Raw genomic sequence first — 27,347 nt, 5'->3', positions numbered from 1 at the left:
TTCCATTATGTAATGTGTAGACTTGCCACACTTTGAAAGCTCTTAGCTTGATGGGGCTCTCAGGGGCCTTTCTTTCAGGGTTTTGTTGAGTCTGGGCTCATGGACAATATTCTGCACTAAAGATAAGTGCTTTAATACAGAAAAGAGTTCTCTCTTACACGTGCACAGGATTAATGTATGTAGTCGCACTTAAAACAGATCTCCGATATTCTCTCCCTTTTGTAATACTTCTTGTCTTGAAGACAGCAGGGAGGAAAGCCTGTCGCTTTCCTCACTGCCTTCCCTCTTGCACACACATCTTTGTGTCTGTAACTGTATCTTGTCTTCCCACTTACATCCTTTCTTACTGCAGGTGGTGCGTCTATGCCAAAACCCCAAGCTGGCTCTGAAGAACAGCCCCCCTTACATCCTGGATCTACTGCCTGACACCTACCAGCACCTGCGCACCATCTTGTCTCGCTATGAGGGCAAAATGGAGACTCTGGGGGACAACGAGTACTTTCGGGTCTTCATGGAGAACCTAACAAAGAAGACCAAGCAGACGATCAGCTTGTTCAAGGAGGGCAAAGAACGCATGTATGAAGAAAATTCACAACCCAGGTGAGTAAAGTGGATTAAAGTATGACATACTTTAATATTAACTGAGCTGATGTGAAACAAGAGGTGATCGGTTTTCAGATTTTCCTCAATTCACCTGTCCAAGTGTTGTCTTCATAATGCAGCAGTTCATCCTGGAAACTATGACTATGCAGGTGCAGGGTGAACAACTGCACCCCCTCCTAACCCCCAGGGTGGTTATACTGTAGCTCAAGATGTGTGAACAAAAGAGGGGTTGTGGTTTGTGAGCAAATGTGGTCAGAATTGCACTAAATCTACAGCTGCCTGCCTCCTTGTCACTTATTTGTTATGCCTTCCAATCTGTACTACTTTACTTGAATAATTTCTGTTCTTGTGTCTTGCTGAAATGCCTCCTTGCTGAACAGCACACAGCGACTCATACTCCTTTTCCTACATTCTTGCATTCGCCAAACCTTGTCATCCCTTAAACAAAAGTCATTAAAAAATGAGCTAATGTCTGTTTTTATGTGTGAAAAGACTTGTGTAAGTGTAATTAACCAGGTATGTTTCCTGTTTCCATTGCTCACAAAATACCAAAGGAGCAAAAGCATCCCTTTGCAGACAAAAGAAACCATATGCAACTTGAAGACCAAAAATGCATTCTTAGTTGCTGCTCTTAATTTATTATATCACCATAACTGGCCTTTCAAACATCAATGTAAAAGGCATCGTATTGTCCTGTATGTCCATGTCGCCAAAACTGTATTTTGATCATCTGTACTTCTTGCTGGCATCAAAGAAAATGATGGTTGGATTGCTGCTGGCAAATACTATTCATCACATGTCGTAAACAAATTATCCAACTCTTATTACTCTTGTTAGCATGTGGTCTGTATATAAAAAGTGGTCTTCTGGTTCTTTTCATCCATAGGACCAGGGAGTGACTCCTGTGTTTGTGAAAAGTCAGTTTGAAGGGTAGTCTATGGAAAAATGAACCTAAATACCCCTTGATTTACAACAATGTTAATCATTTTAGTTAATGGTCTTAGTTAATGGTCTCATTTGCTCGGTTTGGTTCTTCTTCAATAGAAGAAAATGTAAATTTTGTAAATTGTGTTCCCATTTAGTAGAAAATGGTGGTGTCTGTGAATTTCTGGTTGACTTGACTTGGCACCTGCCAAATCGCCATTCTTCAAAACAGGAGTTCAGATTCTTTTGGGGGGGCTTCAGACTGGTTGACATTGGGGGCAGCCCATGTCTTTTCTGACTGAAGTAATTTGTATGCATAACAAAAGTAAAAGGGCTCAAATGTTAATGGCATTTTGTGTGAGGTTATACAGGGTGATCAAGTTTTTCCCTTGAGAGCAAATTATTTTGAGTAAAGAGTTAATACATGTTGGTGGACTAATAGCTTAAAATAAACTTGGAATTGTTTTAATCATGGTTTGATTAATTTGGTTTGTCATGGGGCGTGTGTGACACTGGAAGAACTCTGGACATCCGGATAGCTGTTCATAGAAATGTCAGTGATTGAAATATTCTCTGCAGAAACTCACAAACTATAAACAGAAATAGATCACACAAATGCGATGAGCCCAACTTTAATCTCAAATACAATTTGACTAATAAGATAAGTGTTCAAGACCAAGTTGCATTAAGTTTGTACGTCTTTGAAGTTAGCCTGCCATGTGATTACTTTTACCCCACTGCATACAGTGCAGGGGCCAGGGAGATCTAGTGATCAGTGTATCCATTCTTCCACCTGTAATAATTGTGTCTCTATCGGAAAACTGGATTTTGGAGTTTATTCATAAACGCTCTCATTTATGTTGTTTTAAAGGATTACTCCACACTCGACATCTGCAAGGCCTTATCCACTCGAAAACAGAAACGTCCCTATACTTTAATTTTGCCCTTAAAAAGTTTTTCCTTAACATTAACCTTAGCATTTTTTTAATTTACAGGAATTCCCCTAAAACAACTTTAACCGCTGTAGTGCATAAGCAAATACACCAAAAACAAAGTAGACATTGAGCATATGCATGAAAGCATGCACCCTGTGTACATACTTTTTATTTTAATAAAGCTTTATTACAATAAGTCTACTTAAGTCTACAGATTGAATCAAGCCAGAGGGATGTATAAAGAAAATAAGGTATCATAAAGCAAATAGACTAAACACAAGAAGAGGAAGATGTTGATGACGAATACAGTGACAGCAAATGCATGAGAGGGGTTAAACTATGACATCATTTTGTGTAGTAGTGTATTGGTAATTATATACACGGAAATGCAAGAGTGGCGTTATGAGATGTATTCATTTTTCTCCGAGACCCATTTTCAAAATGTAGCGTTTCAGTGCTCCCAAAACACCAATTCTGTTTGGGTAAAAGGCTGATGTAAAAATTTCAACCAACCTTTTCCTGAACTCTGAGCTATTTCATGTATGACCCACTAAATATTAGCCAATACAAAGGCTCTCCTCTGGCCAGCTCTCAGGTTATAGGTTTAACAGGAAATCAATATGTAAGGAAGCCTTACTGTCTTTATGAGTATAGCGTAAATTAATATTGAGTGCTCTTTGAACGTATCCACATTATTGTGTGTGTGTGTGCTTGTGCATGTGCGGTGGTTTATTGACCATAAAGTGGTAATTCATTGGTTTGCACAATAATTTCGCATATCTAAGCAAGACAGTTATGTTTTTGCATGTTTGCACAAATGTCCACAAGCGATGCACAAACAAATGAGACCACTTGAAGAAATTTGGCTGTTAATGGACTGCAGACAGAACGGGCCTATGCTTAAAAATCCGAAATATGAGAAACGCCAAAATATGCACCATTTGCACATAAGCTGAATGGCTTCATTCCCATCTTGATCTTATAGGGTGCAAAGTACAACAATGGAATGAAGCATAGCCATGCAGGTGCCGGTTATTCTGCTGGTACCCATTGTTTAGTGGGAAGATTAGGTGCTTGTTTTATTTAGCCACTTCTAGGTGATACATCCTCATGTTGTTGCTCAGTTCCGTAGTGAGATTGTTCTGTCTTTTACCACGATGGTAATGTTGCACAATAAATAAATCCCACAAAGGCAACGAGAAATCAGAGGAAGCTTTTATCCCAGAGGACCCTGTATTTACCACAATGAAGTTGTATAATTCATTAAAAAACAAATTTCTCTGTGAAATTTGTTTTCATCGTCACTCTACCACCAAGATGCTTTACTGACACAAATTCTTGGTTGAAGCAGGGAGAACACACGGCCAGACTTTAACACACAAAGGTTGCTATTGTTTATGTGGAGACAGCAGTGGCGGTGACACTAACCAATGGGTGTCAGCCCACTTAACAATCTACAGACTCAACCAATGGCTGTAAGAGACACTTGCACGTGATTGTGCTGCAGCTGAACTCGGCGTATGGCTTAGAATGAAAAGCTGAACATTAAGCATTAAGAGAATAAGCAAATAATGTGCACATACATATATAATTAGTTTGATTAAGCACTGTTTTCACAGTGTTCTTCAATTCATACAGAGTTCAAATTTGAGAGAGAATAAACTGCCAGAACTTTGGTAAAAACACAACTGCCACAATGTGGGTATACATTTGTCTTTTGCGAGCAAGATCTAATTATTACCACTTACATTATCACACAGAATCAACACAACACAGTCAACACTTCCTTCTTGTTTGTCACTCACTTCCTCTTCTGGCTTAGACGGCACAGCCAACATTTCTGGTCTCACCCAACCAGAAATAAGTATGTGTTGTCTATTTCCTCACTGAGGTGTAGAAATGTTTCTTGTGACTTTTCTGAAAAGAGACTAAAGAGGAATAATCTCCATCAGAGATCAGTTTAATTATTAATTTGATTATTTAGATTGAGCTAGACATCTGAAATCAATATGGAATGACTCATAATTAATTAAGCCGTCAATTATTTTCTTGATAAATTGATTAGTTGGTCCACAAAAAGTTGCAAAATGTTCATTGGCAATTCCTTAAAATTATGTTTTCAAATGTTTTGTCCACAAATAAAAGTTAATCAGTCTTAATGATTTATTTGTGATATGGAGCAAAGAAACTAGGAAATATTCACATTCAAGTAGCTGATCATTCAGAAATGTTGTTTTAATAGATTAAAAAGATAAAACTAATGTTTAATTTAGTATCTGGAATTGATTAATCATTTATTAGAAAGATTAATTGTTACAGCCCTATTGCAGTTAACAGTTAATAAAACTACACAAACTACAACGATGAATAAAGTTGTGGCCCATGTGAGAGATATTCCAGGTCCAAGGGTAGGGCATGTGAAGTGATGCAGGTAGCAAATTACTTTTATGATGAAATATTCTTCAAGTTAGGTCTCACAATTCACTTAACTGTTCTATCTCCAACCAGTGTTGCAATTGTATAGATACATTTTGCTGTGGTGTTAATATAGAGGAGTCCAAGGTGACATAAATGAATTGCTTATTTTGTCCAACCAAATGTCCACAATTAAAAATATACTAAAATATACCAAAAATAAGTACATGTTAAGTTGTGGACATTTTCAAAAGGCTCATTTCAAAAGTCAGCAGGCATTTAGTTATGGCTCTTGTGTACTCTACAACATTGTAGTGTAGTTAATTTTAACTGAAGTAGTGTGAGTTCTAACTGTAATCTCTTGAATGTGGTGTCCCTGTGAGCTTCTTGGTTTTCACAGCTGCTTTGTCTGTTGCCAGTTCCTTATTTTACTTGCGGTCTGATAGGAAACGTATATGTCAAGCACTACACATTCTGCGCAGTCCCTGAGCAGAGTAATACAGCAGTGTTGATCAATGTGTCCTTATAAAAACCCTCCTCCATGTGTCTCACCGGATATGGCTTTGACCTCTCTGTGAGAGACTGTTTGATCATCTTGACAGGCTAAGCTGCTTTTGCATCCTGACCACCGTCGATAGGTCCAGCTGGTCACAGGAAGTGGTGGGCTTATAGGCTGCAGGGTGATGCATTTGCACCATGGGACAGCGTACACTGCGAAAAGTGATCAAACCTGGAGGCCTATAATAACAATGTTGTGAAACCGTGTATTTATTGTGGGTGTTAGTCTTTTGCTCTCGCATTTCTCTCTCATGTCTTCACACACCTTTGCTGTTGAAAATCAAAATCATTATGGCTGTTGGCTGTGTTTTTTAAAAAGCATGCTTCACTGAGAGCTGAGTTTTTGTCAACTTGTTCACGCCCTGAACTTTATTTTCACCGATGGCAACCAATTTAAAATTTCCTCTTTGTGATTGTTTTATGTGGTGGTGGGGTTGAGAAAAGAAAGCTCCATCTTTGCTCTTCACAAACTCACAATTTTATTTTATTTTACAGGTGCAAAATAAAAAAAAATCCACAATAAATGTAACATACACATTAATGTACACCTATAATTCCATGTAAATGTATTATTTTTGCAAAATTATTTTAAAAAAAAACAACCCAAACCTGAAATATCACATAATGTGACACACGCACACCTCCCTTTTTCCTCTTGTTTCTATTTTGATCAGACTCCACCTGTGGTAAATTCAAACCTGCCAGAAAACTCCCATAAGACAAAAGTTCATGATCTGCTAGCAAAAAAAACAACACTTGTAAGCGCATTAAAAAATGTTGATCTGTTTGATCTCAGAGGAACAATAATCTAGTGTCTCATGTGACTGTTTTGGTACAAGTATGACCAGAAATCCTGCTAAGGTAGGCTCATATAATTAGCCTAGGATGAATAATAACCTGAATACTTTTGCTGTGTGTAAGCATATTCATTTGTCTGCCCTGCCTACAGATTTATGGTCCTGGCTTTCTGAATTTTTAAATGTACTTTCTGAAAATTTTAAAGAGACATTTATCAGCAGTTTAACTCGTATTGAAGAACATATTTGTTCATAAGCCCTCTACACCTCATCACACATGCAGTAGTTCATTAAGAGCTTAATCCAAACGTCTGTTAGCCCCTCACTCTGCTGCTATCACCCCATCTTACTTACTTCCTCATCACTACCTTCCTTTACTGACAGCATATTGCTCCAAACCTTTACATAATAGAAACATGCGTTCAATACATGCGTAGGTGATCATTACATTATGGGTTTGTAGGAATGTCTTCCTCAAGCTTGAACTTATTCAACCTTCTATGAGGCTGAACTATTATTCAGGCCAAAGTTACAGGTGACATGAAGCTTTGATGCACCCTCCTAGGTAGACAGAATCAATTAATTGCACTGACCTATTATTATTATTATTATTATTATTATTATTATTATTATTATTATTATTTATTAAGCAACTAGTTATTACTAATTACCCATTTGTGTTCTCAGAAACTTTGCATTTTCATCCAAAAGTTTTTTAGTTTTTTTATTACCTGGTTTATGTATTTACATAATCGGTTTGAAAATGCTTTATATAGTTAGTGGCGACATAAAACGTTAGTGTTAGTAACTGATTACGGAATTAAAATGTTTGTATTATTTGCAAATTGCAATCAATAAACTGCTAAATTAAAAGCGGCTGTAGAAATTGGCCAAAAAAATCACCATGTGCCATAATTAAATAAAAACTCAAACTATAATACAGTTGTTTCATTTATGTGTCTGTATTTTCTGCTGTTTATTACAAATTGTGAATGCTTCTTAAGTATTACAAGTTCATGGATAAAACTAGTGAGATGAATAAGTGTAGATGAAGTGTTATTTTTCTTTTTATCCATCATCTATATTAACATGTAATTTTTTTCTTTCTTTTTTTAGCCACCCACAGTTTTTATTGTTTTAGAAAGGCCTATAGTAGACTAGAGCTACTTTTGCATCTCTATCCCCAGAATAGTGTAGTAAAGGCAGATTGCATGTGCTTATTGTGGGGTCTTTCTTTCAGTGGGTTGTAACAGGTGCTTGGCACTGTTATCTTCTGTGTTCCTGGCTGCTGCTGCTGCTTCTTGTCACGACACCTGATTATTTGTACATTTGTGTTTTTGTATATAAATCTTAATTTGTACTATTGTCCAGGTCACAATAGAATTGGTAAAAAAAAAATCAGATCAGGAAATTCACTCAGTGCCAGTGATTGATTATATCAACCTTAACCCTTAGAACAAAGCATTTAGGCTGCTTTTTTTCATTACTATGTTAAAACGTATATACAGAGGCTATAAGAATGTGCAATATCAATTATTCAGGTTTTACCATTTATATTTAGTTTAATAATATAGCTACTCCCACTCACACATTTATCATTGAAAAAGGAAAAATGGTGGGTTGTTTGATGCTGAAGATTAAAGTGTCCTCACAGACTACACAGTCTCCTGCTGTCAAACTGTCCAAATGGGAAAAGGGTTGATGGTGAAAATTGCAGAGATGTGTGTTTTTGTTTCTTTTGGCAGTGAACCTACATTTTGCTATATTATATTTATTCCTATCTGTTGTTTACTAGCCCCTATAAAATATCACCTTGTGTAGCTCAGGTTGACCTGTTTGATGGTTATATTATGCATAAAATATAAGCAGTGAGCTTGTTGGTTGTGAGGAGAAAGCTCTTGGTGGTTAGCTTAACAGCTAAAGGGTTATACTATATAATTTAGGTTCTACAAATGGAAAGAATAGGTCATACTTCTGAGGCTGCAGGTGTTCTGCACCATTCTCTACACTTGTTGCTTGGGGCTGTATACACACGTGCGTGTGTATATCTATGTGTATGTATGTATGTATATAAATATATATATTTATATATATATGTATGTATATGTGTTTGTATGTGTGTGTGTGTGTATATATATATATATATATATATATATATTCACGCTTACAAATGGCAGAGCATCATGTTTATTTATGTTTCTGTGGCCTCACTAAGCAGCCGTCTCACGTTCTCTCACTAATACATGCTGATGGTGAGTAGCATAATGCTCCTCAGCTCCCCAGGGTAAAACATGCGCCCAAATATGCTCTTAGATGAATGTTCAGCAGTTTTAAGACGATTTCTGAGCAGTTTTTTTTTTTTTTGGTCAATGCATTGCTATATCACGCAGTTATTATTCATTTCTCCTTACCTATGGTCTGAGTTAACCCTGAATTAATATTAATTAAAAACTAAAATGCACATTATGCTGCAGTCTGAATTTGCACGGCTGCATAGCAGTTGTTTTGTTAATTGTTTTATTTAGTTTTTTTAAGATGGCTGTAGTAGGTAGTGAATGTATGAGCAGTATGACCATCTGCCAGTTTCCTGGTAGATGTCTGGAATGAAGTCAGCTTTATTTTCAAAATTACTAAAGCAAAAAATGCTATTCGTAGTCGACACATACAGCTCATTTCTGTGTATGACATGATTACTCTCTGTGTCCAAAACATACCTAAATATATGACTCTTCCAAACTGTTTTCTTATGTTTCTTATAAAGAGCTGCAACTTATGGTTGGTTTAATTATTGATTAATCTTTCAGTTACTTTCTTAATTAATAAAGTAAACAATTCGTACATTTTGTTTACTCGTTCTTGCTGTCAAATGGCGAAACAATTACTCTTTTTGATGTTTGCAATTCTATAAAAAATTATTAAGAAACTTGGATTTATGTATCCTTTTAAAAGAAAATGGTTCCCAAAATGTAGTTGAAATCCATTAATGGAACTGATTGTGGTAGCTTAGTTTTGCTGGGCTCAGGACTGATCTGCATTTTCTCTTAAGCCTTGTGTAGAAAAGATAATACAGCTGCACGATGGTGTTACAGCTACTTGTGCCTGTGCTGGTCCAGACAGACTCTCATTCTGTAAGGTTGACCCTTGCTGCCTGTGCTGCGGTGCATTAGCATAGTGCACTACTGGCTGGCTAGCTCTGCTTCTTTATCACAACCAGCAGGAAACAGGAAGGGAGCAGCCAGCTGCCAGGTCAGAGGTCAATCTATAGCATGAGGGGGATGTTGGACAAAAAACTTTGTGTTCAGAATGAATGTTTGGCTTATTGCTGTGGTTGTGGTTAAGAGTTATGGTGAGAGATGGTCCAAGAAAACGCTATTAATGTATGATCATCCAGAGTAGGTCACCAAACCACTCTTTGTTCATATAAAGCCCATTTGTTAGTGTTGGCATAGAAGCTTGTGACAGTTGTAGGGTTGGCTATTTGAGCATTGGCTGCTGCTCAAAACACACACACAGCTGGTTCTGAAGGACAGAGAGGGACTAAGATGGAGAGATGCTAAAACAGATATTGGCATGTTCTGCCATGTGCAATCAGAATTGAACCTGTAACTTGTAGAAGTTCAAAATATTATTCTGTCTTTAGTAATGCTGCCCTTGTCATTGAGAGACAAAAAGACACAACAGAGTCTCATTCACTGAGCAAATCAAATGCTAGAGACAGCTGTACCACAATGTGAATCTGATGCCAGTCAGACCAGTGTTTGCTTGCTTCTGTTAGTAAAACATTACGGCAGATCACTGTATTGTATATTTTTGCACCTTTCTGTCCTGATTTTGTAGTGGCTGGAGCTAAATTTAATCAATGTAGTGTCACATTCCAGGCTTTAATTTGTCTAAGATAACAAATGAATGCAGAATACAAAAAAAATATATATTGTTGCGTTAACACCAGCCGTGTTTAGTGTGGTTGAATGGAACTCATGCGTTTAGAGATGAGTGGAGTTGGTAAGTTTATTCATAACATGGTAAACTAACCTAGACGTGAGGAGAGATTAAATTCACACAAAAGTGATATAGAAAGGTGTTATCTGTCATTAATTCATTTCAGATTTATTGTAGATTGGAGTCAAGCAGGAAGGATGCTGTTTAGATAAAAGCACAGGGTAGGGAGAGGTCGACAGAAGAATGGATGAGGCAGCAGCTTTAATGGCCAGTAGGGCCAGGAAGTCCTCCCATCGAACTGGGAGGACCTCCCGCTGAGATGACAGCTGCTGAAGAAAACACAGAAATGCATTGTCACACATGCCTGTTTATTCTTGAGATGAGTGACATTTGAAAGTGTTCTTGACTGTGGCTGCACAAGCTTTCTAGGCAAATACAGAGAAAATAGCCTGGTCTCTGTGTTTGTGTTTTCCACATTATATCACTGATGTGCAAAGACATACAATTCTTTCATCCGTCTTTTCCGTAGAATTAAGTGGGCACTGGGCAGTGTAGTTCAAAAAGTTGGACCCCAAGCTACTTATGATTTAGGATTATTTACGGCTGGAAGGGTGTAAATACAACCTTTTTTTCTTCACAGTTTGCAAGTATTGCAGGTTCTGGGAAGCACCAGTCTATTTTGGCAGGGTCTCAACATACACTGATCTTATTCATCCATCTTCAGTCACTGTCCTCCTTCCTCATTCACTCTTTCCACTTCTCTCCACTGAAAGGGGGCGCAGTGTAGTGTAGGGCAGCTGCAGTGTAGCTATGCTTTCATTGCCATCTCTCATGCATGTCAATTCACCCTGCCCAGCAGTCAAGCACAATCTCACTCTGTGCAACCTCATAAATCATGACTTTCTCCACGTAATATTGCTGTGATGAGGTGCAGGGAATGGTGTCATGCTTATTTCCTAGTCACCTTTTTTGTCCTGTTCCCTCTCACTTTTATCCACAGTTTTATGCCCCCATTGTCTTTTCTTATTCCTTGTCGAATAAAACCATTTTGAAGAAGTCAGCTGTATATCGGAATTTACTGGCCTCTTCATTTCATACACTCGGTAATGGTGTAGATGTGTGTCCTTAAATGTTGTGTTTGTGGACCTGTGACTTTTTGCATCGTTGATGCTGCTAATCGCAGAGACCCCACTCTTATCTCCAAACTCCAAATCTCACTAAAGTTCTTGTGGAAGTGTGCAGTCTGTATTTGAATCTCTTTTTTTATAAGTTAAGACTAAGCAGTCCACCTACACGTCGTGTCAATGTGAGGTTGCCTTGTTAAAAATATGTAAAAACCCAATTAATGGCTTCATGGTCCCAGTGGATGGTTTAAAGCACATTGCACAAAACACAAGTTTTTTTCCAAATCTGCTTTTGCAATGCTCAAGGTTGCAGTTGAGGGTTGCAGGATTCCCCTAATAAATCATGGGGGCTTGTTTTGAGAAAACATGGTGGAGGAACAGTTGTATTCTTTCAACTTGCTGATTTAAAATGTATTATATCAGATGTATTTTGAAAAGCCATTGTGAAAGTAATATATCTATGCTAGTTCATATTCTGTCCTGGGTTTTTTTTTTTTTTTACTTTATTTGAACACCTTTTTAAAGAAAAGCTTGGTTCACTACTTTATCATCATGTAAACTAACCAGTGTTTTGCAGAATTTCTCACACTCAATTTTAAATTTTTTCTCAGCTAATACTTACGTTGTTTTAGAGAATATCATTAAAGCGTTGTCACTTTACTGATGTTGTAACGACAGTGTTATGACAAAGATGTGGAATCTCACTCTCCTTTCTCACTAATATTTCCACAGGCGGAACCTGACCAAGCTGTCGTTGATCTTCAGCCACATGCTGGCAGAGCTGAAGGCCATTTTCCCCAATGGTCTGTTTCAGGGTGACAACTTCCGCATCACCAAGGCAGATGCTGCAGAGTTCTGGAGGCGTGCCTTTGGGGACAAGTGAGTCCATTCAATTATGTATTACTTAACACATAGAATATTAAAATATTCTCTCCTGTGGTTCCACGGTGGCATCCTGCATCCCTTTGGGGTCCCTTACAGAGTTTTCCCAAGAAAATGAGGTCATAACTGCATGCAGTACAAAAATAAACCAGCCATGTTGAACTACAATGGCCTTTTAATTGCTAGGTTTCCCAATACCACATCATGAAACATTAATTTCCCCATTTCTCTGTCTTGCATCTAATGTGGGAAGTCGGCACTGACTGACCGAAACTTAGACCATCATATAGGGAAAAATAATTACTGTATTTTGCAAATATGTTTAAGTGCATTGACATTTATCTGCTAGCTCTTTCTTTAAATGATCTCATCATTTTCGCTTTCATGACCACTAATTCTCAGAATTCTGTTTCAGATTGCTTAAGTTTTCCAATTACCAAGAGCCACTTCTGTTTGTTAGGATTGATAAATTAGAAAATACAAAGTGATACGCTTTGTGAAGTTCCCTTGGTGCATAATTGGCTCATTAATTGTCATGTTTGACTTTGGTAATTGCAAGGGAATGTCATCATCCGATTTGCTTTTGTTTTGGTTTTGTGTGATACAGGACCATCGTGCCTTGGAAGGTCTTCCGTCAGTCTCTTCATGAGTTTCATCCCATCAGCTCTGGACTGGAGGCCATGGCCCTCAAGTCCACCATAGACCTCACCTGCAATGACTACATCTCTGTTTTTGAGTTTGATATCTTCACACGGCTATTTCAGGTAGTCACACACACACACACACACACACAGACATACTGCACCCTTTTCCTCTTGTTATCAGTCAATATGTTTAGATGACATCAAAAGTAATCGATACATGTTCATCCAACTGAACATCCAAGTGAATTTCTCGAAGTCGGATTAATACACGCAAGTCGAGTATATTTTCGGTTGGACCAGAGTCAGTCTCAAGCAGGCATGTGCTACAGTTCTCACCCCCATGGCTTAAACCCAGAAATAATAGATTATAGTAAATAATGAACAACACTTTTCCTTTTTTCCGTTAACTCAGTTGACTGGTCCATCTGCTGGCATATTTATACTGTCAGACAAGACAGAGGTTAAAGCACTTGTCTACTTGTCTCACGCAGCATAGATAGAAATATGTCTGGTGTTGCCTCACAAGGCCAAGAAATTTCTATTTTTTAGTCACACTGACATCGTTCTCAAAGACAGTTAATTTTAGATGAAAAAATAAATGGCACGGATGAAAGAATACTGCTTTAGACATGAATCTAATTACATATTTGCTTGCATTGACATTTATGAGATGTTTTAATTAACCAAGCCCTAACCCTTCTCATAATGAATAGACCACACTTGCAGCTTATTTACCATGGCCACAGGAAACAGCCATCATTAAAGACCGAAGCAGCAGCAGAAAGTGCAGCTGATTAAAAAGAAAGAAATGGAAAGGATGGAGGAAGGGCACACAGAGTTTATCAAGCACCATCTTCAGAGCTTATCTATATATGGTTCAAGTATTATTATTTATTAATTAATTATAATTATACTCTTTTAATTGGTGTTGTACAAAAACCATTTACATGCTATAAAACTTCAACACATAACTCAGTTTTAATTTGCATTATTTAAAACCTCTTGCAACATGTCTTGTATGCATGAGTGCATGTCATTTACTCGGTTTGTAGCATTACACATGACTACTTGTGTGAAGGGCACCCCCTTATACAGAGAAAGACCTTCTCTAATGTTGTGTTTCCATCGTGGTATGGTTCAGTTTGGATTGGTAAAGCTCTAGGTCAGCCTTGCATTTTAACTGACAACAGTACCTATACTTGTTAGGCGGGGTGTGGGTTGTGCCCCAAGGTTGCGTTGCGTGCCGGTGCGATGTCACGACATTGAACGTGGCACAGGCAATATTTGAGGACCGGCAGCTTTTTCTTTCTGCTTGGTTTGTCTCAACAAGACATTACACTTTGTATGAGAATAGACTGCGGGTGTTTTGCCTCCTTACACTGATCGCAATTTATGTTTTTCTGTCGCCCTATTGGGGCGAGTTGGTCTGGCTTAACCCTGACCATACCACACCATTTCACTCCAAGGGATGGGTGCCAAAAAATGCAGTATTTTGGGTTTGATCCTAAATGAAAAGGCAAAAGATACCTACCATACTGTACCGAACCAAACCTTTCCACTTGATGGAACCATGGCTTCTTTGCCTTTAAACCTAAATGAGGCAGTAAGCCTGTGGCCATTTTAAACTGTCTCCCTGACATACAGCAGACTTACTACATCAAAATGTGTCATGTCATGCTGTATCTTTAGGCAGAATGATGCAGTGCTGGTTAGAGGCCTGTATTTTGGGCAGCACTTGCTTGCTCTGTTTGCATATTTGCTTTACAGTGAACTACTGTGCAAGTGGCATAAGCAGCAGCAAAACAAATGTACAACTACTGGATATTGAACATTAATCATCATGTTTTTTTACTGACCCATTTAGTCTATGATCACATTTACCCTGCAGAGTATAAGTGAGATGAGATTAATCTAAAATAGAGTTCTGCAGAGGAGACTTGACCTCCTGTGTGCAACGGTTTTTAATCTAGACTCATGATGAATCTACAGCTTTCTATTTTTGCCATTAAAAGGTGCCTCTTAAAAGGTTGTGGTGTTTTTTTTAACTTTTTTATTTTAGGCTCCAGCTTATTTTCAATTTTGAGTTCATCGCATTTCACATTTCAGCCAGAGGAAGTGCAGAATCTCCTACTTACTATTGCACACAGTGCAACCAAAGGACCAGCTGCTGCTAGTGTAGTTATCTTCCTTGTTCTTTGACACTTGAAGAAATTAGTTATTTGGTTTGCAAATTCAGTTTAAAGGACTCCTTGACCCATGTTCATTCAGTTACTGTTTTAGCTGCTTCCATGATGCAAGCAGTCTACTTGCTCTCTTCATGCTGTTATGTTGACTGTTTACTCCCTCACTAGATGAGTCATGCTTGGCCTCCTTTCTTTTGTGTGTGTGTGTGTGTTTGTAGCCTTGGTCATCCCTGCTGCGAAACTGGAACAGCTTGGCAGTTACTCACCCAGGTTACATGGCCTTCCTCACCTACGATGAGGTCAAAGCACGACTGCAGAAGTTCATCCATAAGCCTGGCAGGTGAGACAAAGGCATTGTACTGTATAGGACCTAATAACTGTTGTCTTACGGTGGGTTTTATGGTGTGAGTGAAGCTTTGCAATGATAGCTGCACATTTTTAACACAATACATATTTGACTAATGTGTAACAACACATAGTATCCAAGAAAGTTGTGAAGCTGAGACTCATCATGTAACCATGTTTGTGTTCACTGACAACAGTATTGTGTACTGCACCTCTCAGGACTGTTTGTGCGTGTTGCAAATATACACATGCATGCAAAATATCTACATTAACATGTATACACTGACTGGTGGTACAAGTTAAGTCTGGGGTTAACACACCTATTTTTGCTGGCGTGTGCATACTGGTACTGGTGCCTACCATCAATTGTCTGATTGCACGCTGGAAGCTGATGTCACTGTATAGTCCTGTGTACACCCACATTGGCATCTGAGTGATTAATGGTTGATTTAAGTGATTTGAGACATTATAAGTGACGGTTTACTGTCAGAAGTGATGTGTTTGAATTATAGGAACCGCAAGTTTTCACTCCACTTCTAATTTAAACATCAAGGCTATCACCAAGGCTCATTGTTGCACATGTTCAGTGTCTCCCACCTCGCTCCCATCCTGTCAGGAAAACAAGTTTGTCAACTTGTACATAGAAATCTGCAGCCAGGAAATGTTTGCCGGAGTCATGTAGCCTGCCTCTTAGACACTCTTATATTTCCACTCTATGTATCCTGGGCTTGAGTAGCTGTGCTTTTAACATATTCCAGTTGATCTAGCCGGTTTCCTGCAGAGCCTCTGTTTTCATCCAGCAAAGATGAGTGTTTATGCCTATGGATACCCTTCAACCACAAGATTTATTCACCCCATTTAAAAACGGATGCCATGATTATGTCATTATCTAAATATTATTATTACAATGTTAAAATAGTTGTAATACATTGAAAATAGTTAATAGTTAAAAAATAGTTAAAACATTGTTTGCTGCCTAGGATATGTACAATTGAATACACATGCAGGGTTTGCATTGCTCTGCCAATACCGCTTGCATTGTCTTACCTTTAGATGGAGTAACTGATCTTACCTTTTTAACGTTTGATGTGTGTCCAGACTACTTTTATGATCATGAACATAAAGTATAATTCCCAAAGGGTAATTTTCATGCCTTGTTCAACCTTTACGTTTTGATTTGGATTTTATTGTAGTTGAGAAAAAATATTACAAATGCAATCCTCCTTTGTATTCACAATATCCAGAAACTATTTGTATTCCTGGCTACTGATTGATTAGTTTTTTTAGTGTAACAAAGTGTGACTGTGTGTCATGTCTCTCTTCGCAGCTACATTTTCCGCCTGAGTTGCACACGGCTGGGCCAGTGGGCGATCGGCTATGTGACAGCAGATGGAAATATACTGCAAACTATTCCTCACAATAAACCCCTCTTCCAGGCCCTCATAGATGGCTTCAGGGAAGGATTGTAAGTCCACTGGCATTTTGTTTGGCACCCTCATCTTTCATTTCCCTCTGGGTTACATCTGGACCACTGATCTGCCATTTTGGGTCTTCATTTAAACCGATTCAGCCATATCATATTGCCTGTTCCCTTAATTATGGTGTTATCATAACCAGAATGGAAACTGTTTGTTTCTAATGTTGTTTCTTTTGTTTAATGAAAAGCTAATGCCTGTTCCAACCTGTAATCAAGTGCTGATTTAAACTAGGAAACCCAATACAGTTATCACCTGCATCCAAAAAATATTTATCAAACTGTAATAACAGCATCTGATCCATTTGTGAAGTAGTCCTAATACTATAAAGGTTTCAACTTTGTGATTGTTTTGAAATGTGTTGCCAGATTGAGTGAATTGATTAAACAGATGTTTTCCTCATTACAGCAGCCTGTTGGTTATACATGCAGTATAATGATGATAACTTTTCCACAAAAATGCCGGTGGAAATTCCAAAAGGTAGGGAACTTAACTCAATGTGTCTCTGTCTCTTTAGCTATTTATTCCCTGACGGCCGGACTCAAAACCCTGATTTGACAGGACTGTGTGAGCCTTCACCTCAAGACCACATCAAAGTCACGCAGGTCAGAGCGTATTAATTAACATGCATATTTTATAATATTTTAAAAATGAATGGTTTAGTTTTAACATGGAGTCATTTTCTTTGATGTGAGTTAGTAAAAAGTGTCAGGAAATGACACATTTTACTGAATGAAAAGAAACTTTTATTTTAATTGGCTTTGCCCTGCACTTCGAGGACCTTGCAGACAAAAACCCCATTTCTGTCCTCCAGTATTTCATAAATATATAAAACCATTCATTCTGAGAGCCTCTTTCTGTTTAGGCTTACATATCCTCTCAGGATTTGTGAAGGTGTTGATAAACAGATTCATCTTTTGCTTGAGCACTGGACTGAAATAAAAAAAAAAACACACCCCCACATTTTGACATTGCTCCAGATTCTGCCAAGCTCTTTAGAAATGATCTCAGGCGATGTTACCATGTGATGTTAAAGCTGTTTTTTGGGAACTGAGAGCTCATAACTTTCACATTGTTTTTCACCAGGAGCAATATGAGCTGTACTGTGAGATGGGTTCCACTTTCCAGCTATGTAAGATCTGTGCTGAGAATGACAAGGATGTGAAGATTGAGCCCTGTGGCCATCTCATGTGCACCTCTTGTCTCACTGCCTGGCAGGTAGGAGTGGGTGGATGGAAGGGATTTGTGTGGGTTGTTTGCTCCGAGTTAAGTGTCATAACTCATACATGTTGAGAAAGGAGCTCTGTTGAAGGTTCCTTTTGTACAGACATAACAGACATATAGAAATTCATAACCTTCTTTATCTCTGGGCTTCTACATCTGTTATGCTTGTGTTGCAGGAATCGGAAGGACAGGGAACGGGCTGTCCCTTCTGTCGCTGTGAGATTAAGGGCACAGAGCCCATAGTTGTTGATCCTTTTGACCCCAAGGACAACAGCGGAGGCTCCTGCAGGAGCGCAATTGGGGCCGAGGGTGCACCATCGCCCAGTTATGACGATGATGATGATGACAGACTTGAAGACCCCCACTTAATGATGAGCAAACTTGCCTGTACAAAGGTGAGATTGTGCAAACACTGTGACTTTTGCTGTGTTTCCATCACGGTACGGTTCAGTTTGGTACAGTACTGTCGCCGGGGTGGGTTATTTTGGTATAATTCCTAATGGAACCACAAAGAAATACATACCGCACTGAACCGTTCCACTAGGTGGAAACACGGCTTTAAAGGTCCAGTGTGTAGAGGATTTATTGGCAGAAATGGAATATACTACTAATTGAGCAAGGTGGTATTGTGGTTGTGAACAGCTGAGCTTTGGATATGAATGATCTTATTGCAATAAGCAAACCAAACAAACATTACTACTACTTCTAAACCAACTTTGACCTCACCACTCTTTGTTTGCTTCAAGTTCACAGCTCTCATTTAAATCTTCAGCTTTCCTGGTGTCAAGGTAGCAGCTTTTAGTGCCGCTCATATCGATATCACGCACACTTTGATTGCAGAATCAGGTGCTCCTTCTCTCATCATTGACGACTGGTATCTATTTAAATGTGCTTGTACACTGGAACGTCGGTGGCTTTACTTAAAATAAGTTCTTTTTGAACAAAATGTATTTGAGATATCTGTAAATTAAAAGGCCTACCTTTCTGACAGTAACCACTTTATTTGGCACCCATGTTAAGTGTAATACAGTAGTTTTATTCATTTTTATTAGTTACCCACAGTAACAATAAAATAAAAGTTTTTGCCTTTAATTGACACGGTTTGAAATTTCCAAAAGTGTTAGTTAGTGTGAGCTAGAATGTATATTGTTAGATTTGTCTAATGCCACCTCCACTACAGCACCAGTAGCCTCAGTAATATATACAATTGAGGTTATAATCATTAACACCTTCCTGCATTATGATCCTCCTACACATGGAATTTGTGCCAAAGTTGGATTGCATTAATTGTAAAATGTAGATGCGCATAATATTGTGCAAGTCTACATAATTGGTTCCAAAATGTTATACCACAAAAAAAAAAACACATTTGCATTCATCTACAGTTTTAAAGGAGAGGGAAAGAACACTGTCCTTCTCTTTGTCCACTGTATTCTCCAGACAGAGCAGAATGAGATAGCATTAGACCATTCAAAGATAAATAAGAGTGTGTACTCCGTTTGTACACACACAGCCAGGTGTGGCTTGCATCTGGCTTGCATCACTGTTGGAAGTGGTTGGGTAATGTTGCTGCCGTTTTCATCATGTATATATCATATACAGAGGAAACGCTGATTGTTTTAATATGTTACCCACGTAGCAGAATGTGATCATGTCTCATGCTTACTGTTGTCATGTAGGTGGAGCGTCCCCCGTCACCCATGTCCATGGCTCCACAGTCATCTCTTCCCCCTGTGCCACCCAGACTAGACCTGCTACCACCACACAGACCTCCCAACCCCAGTGGTGCCTCCAGCCCTGGAGTTACCTCCAAGGTAACTGAAATACTTCAACTTGTAACTAGTTTATGCAATAGAAGACATTTCAGTAATGGTTAGACACGGGTGTTGTTGGGTTTTTGTGTTTCTTTTACTAGTTTACGGTGCACCTGGAATGGTCTCTTTTAGCCTGAAAATCAACTGAAAAAAAGAACATGACTTATAGGAAAGAAGGGGGGATAATCATAGATTTTGTATATCTATAAAAACCATCTAAACTAGTCAATATTCAGCTTTGTGGTATGAAATAGCTCGACTTTCATGGGGCATCAATAGAAAAAGCCATGCTAAAATATAAAATAAAAATAACCTATATCGACCTATAACCCTGTCCTGTTTTTTAAATTAGCCTTGACACAAGTTTCCTGTTGACATGATGGGCACAATAGTCTGTATAATATTTTACATTCTATTTTACTAATGTTACTCACTTTAACACTTTCATGTCACCACACATTTCTGCTTAAATGCAGATAAATGGAAACTGTAAATGGGAAGTTTGAATTGTCTGCAGCTAGAGGAAGCAATTTACCTTGGTGAAGACATAAATACATAAATTATGTATCTTGTTGAACATACTTACAAATTCATATGCCATGGTTTTCTAGCTAAAAGGATTATGTCTACTGTGGAAGCCAACAGCACCATTTTCTTGGATTTCACATCAATACTTTATGAAGTCTAAATGGACTCCCTGCTTCTCTTTCTCCCCCCCAGGCAGCATCTCACCACAAAGACAAGCCTCTCCCCCTCCCCCCATCACTGAGGGATCTTCCTCCTCCTCCTCCTCCAGATCGGCCTCACACAGCCGGGGCAGCCACCGATACACGGCTGCAGAGGCGTCCCTTACCCTGCACTCCTGGGGAGCCCACTCGAGATAAGCTTCCTCCCACACCTCCAAACCGGCCGCTGGCTGACTGGAACTCCAGGCCTGTTCCCAAGGCCCCCACCTCCTCTTCCTCCTCGTCATCCTCCTCGTCCTCCCAAGTGTCCAGTCTGGGAGGGGACATTCGAGCAGGTGTCAGGGAACTCTCCAACCGACACTCCCTCCCATTGGCACTGCCATCTGTTCTGGACACCCGCTCAGATTCACAGAAGAACAACAGCTCCCTCAGTCTGGATCATCAGCTGGTCAGAGGAACCACGAAACACCACACACTGTACTGCCATGTGGTTTGATGCGTTTGCATTGGCTACAATTACATGCATATAGTATTTGAATTAGAATTAACTGTGCAAAACAACATCAGCTGCAGCATAATCACATTAGTGGGAACATAAAATAGGTCTATATGTCACCTCTGAAAGGCTTTATAAAAATGTATAAAGAGATAATTTGACATCAAGGGAATACACTTGTCTGTCACTGAGAGTGGCATCATTCTTATCTTGTAACTCAACAAGAAATCAGGAAAGATTGACTTAAAAATGTCTTGCATTTCTGATTTTTTTCCCCCCAGAGTTTTGCCGCAATAGCTGGTCAAGAATATGACAACCCTAAAGTCAAGTCCTCGGCCTCAGCCAACGCTATCTATTCACTGGCGATCAGGTACGTTATATTGGCAGGATAATGACATTACCCCTTAAGGACAGTGATCTTATAATGTGTTAAAATGGTTTATACAAAGAACTTACAAAATGTACATAAATAAAGGAAGTTTGTTCCCCTCCAAAAAATGAGCCACCAGTGTGTTCAGGTTTTCCGAAACTAGTTCTACCGTAAAATGTTCCGGTGTTTGTGTGCAGACCTTCTCAGTCCCTGAGGGCAGTGGCAGGTGACGAGGCACGAGACAGTGAGGAGGAGTCGGAGTACATGATCCCCTCCTCTCGACCTGTCCTTCCCCCCATCGCGGCATCAGCTGTAGGAGAGACCCCACCTGTCCCAAGGCCGCCACAGTCTCAGGCTCTATCTGCACTCCAAACACAGACCCAAGCCTTCTCACTCAACTCTAGGTATTTAAGTCACTCTTCTTCTAGACTCACTTCAAGAAAAATGTTTGTTAATTCATCGCTTTATTCAATTGTTTTTGTCTGTTGAAGGCTGGCGGTGTCTGAGCTAGAGGATGGACCTCAGATGTATGAAGCTATGTACAACATCCAGGCCCGGGCACAACAAGCCAGAGATTCAGGTAGTTTTATTCACTCAACTTTGTGTGAACTTAATCTGTAGCACAAGTAGCTTCCATATCCTTTTTTTGTGTTGTGAAAACTGGACGTAACATCACATGGACATTTTGTACTTGTTTGTACATAAACCAAAGTTAATCAGAATGTTTCCTTTGTTCTATGGTGCAAGGTAAGCAGAAACATTTTGTATTTAAGAAACTGAAAACCCAGCGAGCAACCTTTTAGTTATATTTAATAATCAATTCATCATTGCCGATACTGTAGAGTATACTAATCGTTTTTCATCCTTTTAGACTATTCAGAATTGCCTCCTCTGGCGATGACCAATGGTCCCACGGACCTCACGACGGAGACCAGGGAGGAAGAGGAAAACGGCTATGACTTCCCAAAACCCCGGCTGCCAATGCCCCTTGCCCGACGGACCCTTTCAGAGCTGGTGTGTTCGTCGTCATCGTCCTCATCGAGCTTGTCCTCCATGGCTGCTTATGGACGTCTTTCTTTAGATTCCGATGCCGGAGCGTCAGCATGTAAGTATATTGGGCTCTTCTGTGCCACAGCTTTTTTTTTTTTAAATATGTAGTATAGAATGTATAATAATGATGCCACATCCGCATATTAATTATCCACCTGCCAATCATCTGGACCAGTTATTTTCTTCAGTTTAGAGACCCACTCCTGCGCTGATATTTCACAGCACTTCTACTTGTGGTTTATGTAAACACTGACTAATAGTTTCCTCACCTGCCTTTTATATCTGAAGTATTAAATTCTTATTTCCCAGTTCTCTGTTAAACATTTTAACACAGTCTGCACATCTCCAAAGTAGTATTGGTAAGGAGTTAATACTAAACAACTATCGCACATCATTTAGTTTACAGCCGTTAGAGGTCTAGTGTCTTACCTATTGACATTTAGCAAGTTGGCTGCAGGAACCACCGCCCGCTCAGAGGCAGAGTTTGCCCACATTAGCTGCCTTGGCTGACCTTTCACACTCGGTCGAAGAAATATAAAGGAAGTACTCCAAAACGATGAAGAGATGGAGTCATGCAGAAAATGACTCCAAGGCAACATGGTGATTTAGAAGATTTTGGTGGCGTCACTGATGAGCTTAAAACTGTAACGCTAACGTTGTTAAATTTGAATGTTAACAAATGTCTGTCACAGTCAGACCACTGCTGATTAAGCCTATTGGTTCCACACGACTCCCTCTGTATTTCTCAGTATAGTGGTGTTCAGAGCTCTTTTCAGCAGGCAACATTCCTGGGCTGCATAGTTTCCCTTGATATCAAGACGTACGGAGGCAACAGCAGCACTGCTTTAGTAGAGTGAGATGGCCTCAAAGTGGGTTGGAGTTGGACTGAAAACACAAAGGTTTTCAAATGGACACAACACACGAATAATGTTACATCGTTCCTGAAAAAGCTTTAAAGGAGTGATGTGAATACATTTGTATGTGAAGCCTATGAGTGATGTTTTTTTGGTCTCTGCAGCAGGCTGACATTTACCCCCCATGATGATTGTCAGGTGTCTGAGTGTCTAAAGAGCTGAATCTCTAGTCAAGGACCAATTATACGTGACTGTCAGACATTCACTAGCTCTCGTGTGATAATTGGGCCTTTTTTTTAGTGCTTTGTTAAAGGTCACTGTAAAGGAAAGGTCAACCATTTCACCATACAGCAGATATATGTAGCTTATCTCAGACATGCTGTCTGATACAAGTGCCAAATTACAGTAATCAAACTTTTTAATTTGAAAACCATGTTGACATATCCTGACCTTTTTTTAAGTATTTTAAAGTAATAAAAGAATTGGTATTTTTAACACTTCCTGTCCTCTTTTTTTTCAGCCTTCTCAGAGCCGGTGGAAGCACCAGAGAGACCTCCAAAGCCTCTGCCCAGGCGAATCAACTCAGAGCGCCGGCCCAGTCCTGTCCCGCCAACCCCTGCGCCGCCCAGCAGTGGGGCAACAGGAGGAGAAGCCAACCCTCAGATCAGTAGCGAGATAGAGCACCTCATGAGTCAGGGATACTCTTACCAGGACATCCAGAAAGCACTGGTGATTGCACAGAACAATATCGAAATGGCCAAGAATATCCTACGCGAGTTTGTCTCCATTCCCTCCTCCGCTCATATCGTTACATAGCACACTCCTTGTGCCATCTTTTCGCGTTTGCTCTCTCGCCCTCGCTTGGCCTCGGGGTTTACATCGGCATCGGCCCGAAGCCCAATCGCCTGCAGCATCCAGTGCTGGCTGACGCCCCGACACCCCTGTGGATTTTAACTGGCTGATACTCCAGCGAGCTCACAGCATCTCTGGGACTCCACGCCCCCTGCACTCCATGCGCTTTCAACAGTGTCTGGCCTTTGTACAACAAAAAATAAATAAATACAAATCTGTTACCGCAGGCCTCTTCTTTTTCAAGAACATCTCCGTTTGACTGACGGAGGACATATGGAACCATGACCCGGGGACGCCACATGACGCAGGACTTGGAAATCCTTACAAGACCAGATTGTTATCTTTCATGTTGAAGCCTCTTGCTGAAAATGTAACCAACACCTCACGGATAAAACAAAACAAAATGTATGTCTATATTAAAATTTAATATATGAGTAAATATATAGTAAATGTGTGTAATATATACAGTATGTGCATATACAGTATGCAAAACTGATTTCAGCTTTGAGGGTCACTGTTGGCCGTGGTGATACGGGGGGGGAGACGAGGGGATGTGAGCGAGTGAAGTCGTGTCGGGAAGAGTTGAGGTATCTTCCTCGCGAGGATGTGTTAATCGGCAACTGCTTAGACGACATGCAGAAAAAGCTTTTTCCCCCATTACGAATTCAGTCTGTTAGGGCCTGTGATTAACAACATTGCTTTGGTACTTGGTCTGTTTTTCAGAAATACATCCTTGTTTTTGTCATGTTTTTTTGTTTTTAAGTAGCATGACGATGGTTTCAGGTGCGGACACTTGTCTGGCAGTGTGTGTCCTTGTGTGTATGTGAGCATGCATGACTGCCAGACGACCTCCTCCTCCTCCTCCTCCTCCTCATGACCTGCTCTTAAATGAACACCCGTTTCTGTACATCATGAATGTGGAAAGAGAGTCAAACTCGCGCGCTCGCTAAACATACTACTGCTCTAACTCATATGACGGGGCCCAGTGGAGCTGTACAGCCTGACGATGAGATTATTAGAGGACGTACTCGTGTTGACGACCCTGCAGTACCAGACCGACGAGTGTTGTGTGATCCGTTTGTGGCTGAAATGTTTCTCTTCTGTTTTCGTCTAACATCGCTGGCTGACTTGATTCAACTTTCTGAGTCTCCAGCTCAGTCCAGTGTTAAGAAAACAAAAAAAAAAAGTCATTGATTTGCTTGGGTAATATATTATTGTAATATGATCATAAATATTGTTATTATAATGATTCAGAAGTGCTTCACTGCTGCTACCATTGTTAGTGCAAAAACAATTAAGCCTTAAGTGTACATTTGTGAATATTGTGTTTAAGCGTCGTCCCGTTTCTTTAAAGTGACAGTATCCCCCGTGTTTCTCCAGTCCATAATGTAGCATACTTGAAAGTACAAATCGCTTGTGAGCTTGCAGCGCTCGCAAGCTGTCAACTCTTCAGTGTTTGGTTTTGTTTTGTTTTTCTCTTTTTTTTTTTTTTTTTGTTACTTACATTCTGTATAACAACAATAATAAAGCAACAAAAAAATGCTTTGGTTACGGCAACCAGCCATTCGGGCTCCTCTTTCACATCAGTTTCCTTTCTTTGTGGAGTTTGTCTGAGTGAAAGAGAGTGAGGCTTTTGAAAAAAAAGTAGGCTCATGGGTTTCGCTGGCCCACCCCCAAGTCTACAGTGAAATCAGTATTTGGGCCAACTGTAAGAACTTACTCAGGAATAATGTTTTATCGAAACAAGTGGCGTTTACCCAGGCTCTCGAAAACCCAGTGGAGACGCACTGGCAAAGGCAGTAGCTCCCGTGTCGGCTGTCTGTTCATCCAGGTGACATGTAGCCAAAAGTATCTGCTCAATGAAGTCACATGAGTAGCCTTTTGTCACATTATAACTTGCACATTGTTCATATTACCAATATTTGCAGGACTAGAGACGAGCGCTTCATTTCTAGGTACTATGAATGAATAAGAAATCGATGCACAGAGCTTTTAGGTACATTGACTTGAACCTTTCCCAGCCTATGAAGAATGTTTTTATTTTCTTTGTTAATTTAATCTTTTTTTTATACATTAGATGACGCATCAATAGCTAATCAGCCCTACATTTCTCGGGTTTCTGCTGTCTCTTGCCTGGACGCCCTCTTCTCGCTGTCTGGACATCTGTTCCTAGTTGCCTTGAGAAACTTTTTGAATTATGGGTAATGAAACGGGGAGGTCCCCAATCCTCAATACTGTACCAATGTTTTTTTGTTTGTTTTGTTTTTTAGGGCAGCGATGTTGTGTATTATATACCTATATTTTTTTGTTTCGGTTTCGCACAGTTATACCAGTTTGTGCTTTGATACTGTCACTCTAAAGAAAATCCAAATGTATAAAGTTAGTGCTATGAAAAGGAAAACAAAATAGCTGTTTTATTTCATTTTGCATTCCTGTTCGTTCATGTATTTTGTTCCAAAGGTTTTGTTTACTTGAGTGAATAATTCTGTGAGCAGTGCCATATGTTTAGAGATCCTCGCCACGTTTAGATTAAGGCCTTGTGTTTGAGGAGAGTCTGTAGGTATTGATTTGTACATGTCGATCTCTGAAGGCGAGATTGTGCAGTATTGCTTGTATTAACGTGTCCTCTCTGAATCGTCGGCAGCATCGGGCTCGTTAAAGAGAGCTCAAGTGCTGATCTGTGAATTGCCTCTTACCTGCACCCCTCTCACTTAAAAGACGAATCAAGTACCATATCAGTTTCACAGCCTTGGTGATACTTGATACCCACCAGCCCTCGTTTGCTCTTGGTCCCTCTGCTGGGGTACTTCAGCTTTCTACCAGAGGAGGGAGATGTTGGTCCATGTAGCTGTATCACCCCCCTCATCAGTTAGAGGCATTCATTAACTTTACGATGGTTTTTAAAGCTCATATCACTTTGGAAGTATGCACAGTGCTGTAATAAAATAAGCAAAAGCCATCATGTGTTTGTTTTGTTTTCTTTATACATAAAATGTCAAGCGAGAAGATTTCAGAATGTCTCTGGTCATATTTTTATTCTATAGTCACTCAGGAGTAAAAAAAAAAAGAAAAAGTTTTATTCCTGATTGACAAATCCAGATTTCAGCATAAACGGTTTGTTGTGAAACATGTATTAGTCTCTATCAGGAAAATAATCTTTCACACATCTACTAGTTT

General features: G+C 39.6%; 1 protein-coding gene across 1 annotated transcript in view; it reads left to right on the top strand.

The window, feature by feature from the left end:
- Positions 1 to 27,129, top strand: part of cbl (Cbl proto-oncogene, E3 ubiquitin protein ligase) — a 32,246-nt gene extending 5,117 nt beyond the window's left edge. The window contains exons 2-16 of the mRNA XM_058633721.1: positions 353 to 600; positions 12,028 to 12,174; positions 12,785 to 12,941; positions 15,223 to 15,344; positions 16,677 to 16,814; positions 17,342 to 17,429; positions 17,911 to 18,042; positions 18,225 to 18,443; positions 19,728 to 19,862; positions 20,583 to 20,996; positions 21,326 to 21,414; positions 21,612 to 21,818; positions 21,906 to 21,994; positions 22,286 to 22,519; positions 23,839 to 27,129. Of these exons, the coding sequence (XP_058489704.1) occupies positions 353 to 600; positions 12,028 to 12,174; positions 12,785 to 12,941; positions 15,223 to 15,344; positions 16,677 to 16,814; positions 17,342 to 17,429; positions 17,911 to 18,042; positions 18,225 to 18,443; positions 19,728 to 19,862; positions 20,583 to 20,996; positions 21,326 to 21,414; positions 21,612 to 21,818; positions 21,906 to 21,994; positions 22,286 to 22,519; positions 23,839 to 24,134 (2,715 nt within the window). The 3' untranslated portion in view covers positions 24,135 to 27,129. The remainder of the gene's footprint in view (positions 1 to 352; positions 601 to 12,027; positions 12,175 to 12,784; positions 12,942 to 15,222; positions 15,345 to 16,676; positions 16,815 to 17,341; positions 17,430 to 17,910; positions 18,043 to 18,224; positions 18,444 to 19,727; positions 19,863 to 20,582; positions 20,997 to 21,325; positions 21,415 to 21,611; positions 21,819 to 21,905; positions 21,995 to 22,285; positions 22,520 to 23,838) is intronic.
- The last annotated feature ends 218 nt before the right edge of the window (positions 27,130 to 27,347 follow it).

Source organism: Solea solea, chromosome 7 (genome assembly GCF_958295425.1).
Source record: "Solea solea chromosome 7, fSolSol10.1, whole genome shotgun sequence".
Taxonomy (NCBI): Eukaryota; Metazoa; Chordata; class Actinopteri; order Pleuronectiformes; family Soleidae; genus Solea; species Solea solea.
The sequence above is the reverse complement of the archived record's forward strand: the minus strand, read 5'-3'. Positions and strand labels throughout refer to the sequence as shown.